Source organism: Tachysurus vachellii, chromosome 13, assembly GCF_030014155.1.
Source record: "Tachysurus vachellii isolate PV-2020 chromosome 13, HZAU_Pvac_v1, whole genome shotgun sequence".
NCBI lineage: Eukaryota > Metazoa > Chordata > Actinopteri > Siluriformes > Bagridae > Tachysurus > Tachysurus vachellii.
Window position 1 is genome coordinate 1,032,501 of NC_083472.1, and position 7,500 is coordinate 1,040,000.

A 7,500-nucleotide genomic window follows, 5' to 3' on the forward strand; every position below is an offset into this window, starting at 1 on the left:
TAAACACAGCAGTCTGACATGTAACTAATAAACACAGCACTCAGATTAGCCTCAACAACTTCCTGCTACAGTCACGGCATCTCACACTCCTGAAAACCTCTCAGTTCTGTGTATTTATATGTCACTACAGTAATTGGATTTGTGTACACACACACACACACACACACACACACACATACACACACACACACAATTTATGAACAACGTAAAAGAACACAACACATAATCTTTCTCTCTCTCTCTCTCTTTCTCTCTCTCTCTTTCTCTCTCACTCTCTCTCTCTCTTTCTCTGTCTCTCTCTCTCTCTCTCTCTTTCTCTCTCTGTCTTTCTCTCTCTCTCTCTCTCTCTCTCTCTCTCTCTCTCTCTCTCTCTCTCTCTCTCTCTCTCAGGTGTTCTGTGATTATCACGGTCACTCGAGGAAGAAGAATGTGTTTCTTTACGGTTGCAGCGTGAAGGAGACACTGTGGCAGTCCGGCTCTCCGATTAACACCGCTTCACTTAAAGAGGATCCTGGATACAGAGTAATTACAACACAACAACAAGCACAACAAGGACAACAAAACAACAACAAATTACAACTACATCTAATAACGAGGATTACAATAAAACTAACAAAAATGCTACAGTAACAAATACAACAACACACACAGCCATAGTTACAAACCACTACAAGATTTTAAAATCTGGAAAAATGAACAGCATACAATAACAACCAAAATATACACAACCATCATAACATCCATCATAACACCCAAATTAAACACAATAACCTCCATCAATTTCTAAATCAACACAACTACCATAACAACCACCACAATAAATACACAACAAATACAACAACAGTAACAACCTTAATTAACAAGAGCCACAGAAACGACCGCACTAACAACTTTAGCTACCATTTTATTTACACTTACAACAACAACTACAATAAAACAGCCACAACATCCACAGTAAGAACATCAACACCAACCAATGTCATAACAACAACTGCTTATGTCAATAATAAGAACTAAACTGATATCCACAACAACACAACCACATGGTTCACTTCACACTTTCTCAGGAATTTTATTCTTTATGGGCGTTGTTTGGGCACGTTGGCTTAGTGGTTAGCACGTTCACCTCACACCTCCAGGGTTGGGGGTTCGATTCCCGCCTCCACCTTGTGTGTGTGGAGTTTGCATGTTTCTTCCCGTGCCTTGGGGGTTTCCTCCGGGTACTCCGGTTTCCTCCCCCGGTCCAAAGACATGCATGGTAGGTTGATTGGCATCTCTGGAAAATTGTCCATAGTGTGTGATTGCGTGAGTGAATGTGTGTGTGTGCCCTGTGATGGGTTGGCACTCCATCCAGGGTGTATACTGCCTTGATGCCCGATGACGCCTGAGATAGACACAGGCTCCCCGTGACCTGAGGTAGTTCGGATAAGTGGTAGAAGATGAGTGAGTGAGTGAATAGTGTTGTTTATATCTCAAAAGTCTTTGAGATACAAACGAGTATAAAAAAGTTAATTTCCAGCCAATCAGGAGTCAGGAAAGTGTGTGTGGGTTCTGAGGGCAGTCTCCTTTATCTTCACTAATCACTGTTTTTCATCAACTATTACCACCTCCACCACTGCCATGGTGCCATCAACCACACAGTCAAACAGAAACAGAGGTTTAATGGTGACGGACGCTGGTGAAGCTCAGCAGATGTTCCTGCTGCCCAGTTGTGGATGATTGATGAGATGCAGCTAAAAGGATGTGTGATGTTTCTGTTAGAAGAGCTTCTGAGACGTCAGCTGAGAGGATGACGGATGATAGAGACGCCGGAGTGGGAAATGATTCTGCTGGTGTTTGAGCTGTGAGCTGATTGGCAGAGCAGGACTTCTCGTGTTTTTTTTTTTATAAACTCGCCTCCTGTTTGCTGAGTGAAAAGTGTGTGAGATAAAAGGTCTGGATCTGCTCGCTGTGGAATATAAAGAAGATGAAAAACAAAACTTGTCTTTAGGGAGACTGTAGATTAGTTGTAAAGAAGATAAAAAGAAGAGGGATGTGATGTCACAGGCTTAAGGTCACAGTTTATTCTAATAAAGTGAGTAGAAATTTCATTCAGAATTTTTTATTTGGATTGTTTTTTTTTTTTCAGACAATTGCTAAAACTCTGGACCGAATCGCTCCAGCGTTCTCCTTCAACAACTGTAACTTTTTGGTGGAGAAGTCACGGGCGTCGACGGCTCGTGTGGTGGTCTGGAGGGAGATGGAAGTTTTACGCAGCTACACCATGGAGAGCACCTTCAATGGCTGCAATCAGGGCATCTACAAGGTTGGCTAGCAGCGTGCTAATCTGCTGTCATGATGCTAATCGGTTTGTTAAGCTAATGCTGTAAAGCAGAAATTTCTGTTTTCATTTCCTGGAAAATTTCATAATATATTCAGAACTCATTTTATCAATATTTTGGTAAATTTCCAAAACTGACATTTTAATTTAGTTGTACAGCGTAAAATGTTTCCTTAAGCGATAATAATAAAATAGTATCACAGGAGTTTGCATAAAAAAAGAAAATAAATAAATAAATAATAAATAAATAAATAAATAAACAGGTTGGATAGACAAGAAGTGAGAAAACTAACAGAGAACCTAACATGTGGAGGTCGGTGGTGTAAAGTGGCACCTAAAATAAATTGTAGGCGCACACAGATACTGTAAGTGGAGAGAATTTTAGCAGAAATAAAATGTAAACTCTCTTGAACAGTCTCAGAAAAGGAAGTTAAATTTTCTGAATAAATACAGACAAGAATCAGGAAAAAAAAATATTAATACATTTATAAATAAAGAAATTTGTCTATTTTTAAGTTAATTGTCTGCCTGCTTCGAGCCTTTCAGCAGCCCTAACCCACTTTAATCTCAAACACAACCTTCATCATCTCCCTCTGTGCTCTTTTCCTCCTACCCTTCCCGCAACCCTCTTCTTCTTCTTCTTCTTCATCTCCATTGCTGATGTGTTCCTCCCCTGGCAGTTCATTACCTTCTGCTGCTGCTAATGCCTTAATCATTTATTATCCCTATTTATTTAGCCACCTGTGGTTTGTTAATTATAGCCCAAAATCCCTCTCAGTTAGCATCTCTCAACCCTCGCCTTCATTAGCACGCTTATTCTGAATTCTTGTTAAAGAAGCTGTTTTTATTCGCTGAGTTGAGAGAAATTTGAGGAAGGAAGGATGGACTGAAGGAAGGCTCAAGGTGGCTTTAGCTTCAAGTTTGTGTCTGAATGCTGAAATGTGGAAAATGGTCCCAGTGGCTCCCAGTAGAACCAGTCTGAGGAAGCTAACTCTAAATGATCAAATTAACCCCTTCATTTTAAACGTGTACCAAGTGAATAGAGTTTAGCTTAAAAATACTTAAATACTGCAGTATATGGAATACTGACACATGAGGAATAGTTTATGACGTAATAAGATCTATGGAATACCACATTGGAATAACAATATGGAATAACACATTGAGATTTAATATGCTGAATTTAAATCAATTCACAAACATCTAATAAGTGCCTTAGACATGCGGCCTGTAAAACGCCTGTCAGCCGTACGTTTTAAAGCCCAATTAAGTTTTCTAAAATTGTATCAGCTCTAATTTTATTCGTTGTAGCAAAACAAGATTAACTGTTCTGTGATCTGCTTCAGAGACATGATGGGATCCAGACGAGGGTCAGATGTTAAATGCTCAATGCTAATCAGTACAGCTAGCATGAGACATGAAGATTATTTTCATCATTCGTCGACATGGTTTTAGCTATCATTGTTATGCTGATGATATTCAGTTATACACTACCTGTCAACCAGATTCTGTTAATGTAAAATCCTCACTTTCCTCTTGTGTTAGTGAGTTAAAACTATGGCTACACTCAAATTTTCTTAGCCTGAATCTGGGTAAAACCGACATTCTGATAACTGGTCCTCCATCTCTAATAAAAAACAACTCTGTGGACTTTAGTCTTGATCTGGATGCTACTACGATTTTCCCCTCAGCTACCGTTAGAAATTTAGGTATCATATTCGACCCCTCACTATCCTTTGATGCCCATATTCGCAGCCTCTCCAAAACGTCTTTTTTTCATTTACAATGCATTGTCAAACTGCGACCTTTTATCTGCAGAAATGATGCCGAAACATTAGTACATGCTCTGATTACGTCCCGTCTTGATTACTGCAATTCACTTTTCTCTGGTTTATCAGCTCACTCTATCTCACGTTTACAGTACATACAAAACTCGGCTGCCAGAATGTTAACCTCCAATAAAAAATCTGCCCACATCACCCCTATATTATTTGATCTTCACTGGCTGCCAGTCTCATCACGCATAAAATATAAAATCATACTGCTCACTTATAAGGCACTAAATGATCTTTCCCCCCCCTATCTTTCCGATCTTCTCTCATCCTATGTACCTTCACGATCACTTCGGTCTTCAAATTCTGAACTTCTTTGTATTCCTAGGTACCGTTTATCCTCTGCAGGTGGCAGATCCTTTTCTGTCATTGCTCCAACACTATGGAACTCCCTACCCATTGCACTCAGAACCATCACCACTTTGTCTGAATTTAAATCAAGGCTTAAGACCCACCTTTTCAACCTTCACTACCAGTAAATGGATATATATTAGGAGTCCTTAATTCTTCTGAAATGTGGTGTATGTACTGTGTACTATGTAGAGTCCTATCTCTTGTACTGTATGTTCTTGTGTTTAATCCTGTTTTCTGTTATTATCTCATGCAGCTGCATGTGATCTTTCGTTCTGGGCAAATGTCCGACGTATATGTATGAACCTTCGTCCTGGGCAAATGCCCGACGTAAATGTATGTTACCTTGTAAAGCGTCCTTGAGCTTGGGAAAGGCGCTATATAAATTAAACATATTATTATTATTATTATTATTATTTTACTAAAGGCTTTACACAATTAATGACATCAGTCATGGAATATTCAGAAATTTCCAGTGGAATCTTTCGGAGGTTACGCTGAGACACACTCCATATTTTTCATGCTTTACAGTTTATTAACAATGTTCTGACTATTTACTCATTTACATACCTTATGGCTTAGTGGTTAGCATGTTCGCCTCACACCTCCAGGGTCGGGGTTCGATTCCTGCCTCCACCTTGTGTTCTGGTGTGTGTCAGTTTCCTCCCCCGGTCCAAAGACATGCATGGTAGGTTGATTGGCATCTCTGAAAATTGTCCGTAGTGTGTGATTGCGTGAGTGAATGAGAGTGTGTGTGTGTGCCCTGTGATGGGTTGGCACTCCGTCCAGGGTGTATCCTGCCTTGATACCCGATGACGCCTGAGATAGGCACAGGCTCCCCGTGACCCGAGGTAGTTCGGATAAGTGGTAGAAAATGAGTGAATGAATGAATGAATGAATGAACTTTATGTAAATTTTACTAGCTCCGCCCCTAATGCTCACCTTCAGGAATCAGGAATTTACACATAAGCAAGAGTCTTACTGTTTAATTTAAATGATTACAGGAGACACTTTGCAATTCAATTCAATTTAATTTAACTTGGTTATCATTATATATATATATAATTAATTTTTGATTGATTGTTTTTTATCATTTTTAATAGTAAGTATTTTGTATTGCTATTATAATTATAGTTATTATAATCATTATAATATAATGATTATTTTTCTTGTATTTTCTTAGGATTATTTTTTTATGCTATTATTATATATGATGTTATTTAGTTTTTTTTTATTTTTTAGGATTTCAGGAATTGAATCTATTCAGTAAAACCCATTAAACAAAAAAGCTTACAGCTGACAAAAAAAAAACCTTTCAGACAAAAACTCTTCTATTGAATAATAAAATCTCAGAGTAACAGATCAGAGATCAGAGCAGTGACGTGAGAGCTCTGAGCTCCGAGACAGAGCGCGTTGACGTTCTTCGGGTGGTTTACTGAAGGTTGCGAGTGATTCTGCAGAAATACGACTTAATCACGAAGGAGTGCTTTAGCTAGTTAAAGCCTTTGTGCTGATTTCATTAAGATATCTGTTTGTCCTTAATCCTTAAAGAAGATACTTGATTAGACTGAGAGGAAAAAGAGAAAATCGAGTTTTTTATTCAGAGGTTTAAAACTGTGTGTGTGAGGAGATGAGATTAGACGAGCAGTGAGATTATCGATCATGTTGATTATTTGGTGTGATCTGACCTCCGTCTGTGCCTCAGATGCCTAAATCACAGCGTTTTACATTAAAACCTCATCAGTTACTCATTACACATTACTGCAACATCTTCATCTCATTATTTCGTTATTTTTATTTCCTCTTATTTTTTTTATCTCATTGTTCTTTATCTCGTTGTTCTTTATCTCATTATTTCCTTCCCCTAGTTCTTTATAGCTCATTCATGGGGCCGTGTTCAGCACATGCTGCTAGTTTAATTATGATGTGTGGAAGGAGTCTCCAGTGTCAGAGCTTCGTATCAGATCTCAGAACTTTTAACAAATACTAAAGACTGGAGCTGGTTTTGGAAAAGAAACTGGTTTAGAATCAGACACTTTTCCATACGAAGAGGCTTAACTGTCTTATATGTTGCTAGAATTTTATTCTATTTATATTTTCTCATTTTTATTATTAATAAATATACAGTTTAACTCTGGTGTAATTCAGTAAAAATAAATGAAGTTTACTTTAGTTTCTAAAGCTACATTTGTTTGTGGTATTAACTTTAAACCAGAAAAACTAGGAACCAGAAAAAGGAGAAGCTCCTTTCATACCTCCATGTTTAATGAGAGTCAAAGTCTGTGTGTGTGTGTGTATGATGTGCTGAAGGAGTCCCTAGTGTGTGTGTGTGTGCGCATGAGTGTCTGTGTGTGTGTTTGTATGAGTGTGTGTGTGTATGAGTGTGCATATGAGTGTGTGTGTGTGTCTGTGTGTGTATATGAGTGTGTGTATAAGTGTGTGTGTGTATGAATGTGTGTGTGTGTGTCTGTATGAGTGTTTGTGTGTATGAGTGTGTGTATGTGTGTGTATGAGTGTGTGTATGAGTGTGTTTTGTGTGTGTGTGTATGAGTGTGTGTGTATGAGTGTTTGTGTGTGTTTGAGTATGAGTGTATGTGTGTGTGTGTGTGTATGAGTGTGTTTTGTGTGTGCGTATGTGTGTGTGTATGTGTGTGTGTATGAGTGTGTGTGTATGAGTGTGTTTTGTGTGTGTGTATGAGTGTGTGTGTATGAGTGTTTGTGTGTGTTTGAGTATGAGTGTGTGTGTGTGTGTGTGTGTATGAGTGTGTTTTGTGTGTGCGTATGTGTGTGTATGTGTGTGTGTGAGTGTTTGTGTGTGTGTGTATGTGTGTATGAGTGTTTGTGTGTGTGTATGAGTGTTTGCGTGTGTGTGTATGAGTGTTTGTGTGTGTATCAGTGTTTGCGTGTGTGTGTGTATGAGTGTTTGTGTGTGTGTATGAGTGTTTGTGTGTCTGTGTGTGTATGAGTGTGTTTTGTGTGTGCGTGTGTATGTGTGTG

General features: G+C 38.7%; 1 protein-coding gene across 2 annotated transcripts in view; it reads left to right on the forward strand.

Moving 5' to 3' along the window:
• The window catches only part of LOC132856353 (cytosolic carboxypeptidase 4), an 86,458-nt gene that overhangs the window by 66,029 nt on the left and 12,929 nt on the right, over window positions 1-7,500 (forward strand). For both annotated transcript variants that reach the window (XM_060885911.1, XM_060885913.1), the window contains exons 21-22: window positions 391-522; window positions 2,129-2,305. In XM_060885911.1, the coding sequence (XP_060741894.1) occupies window positions 391-522; window positions 2,129-2,305 (309 nt within the window). The remainder of the gene's footprint in view (window positions 1-390; window positions 523-2,128; window positions 2,306-7,500) is intronic.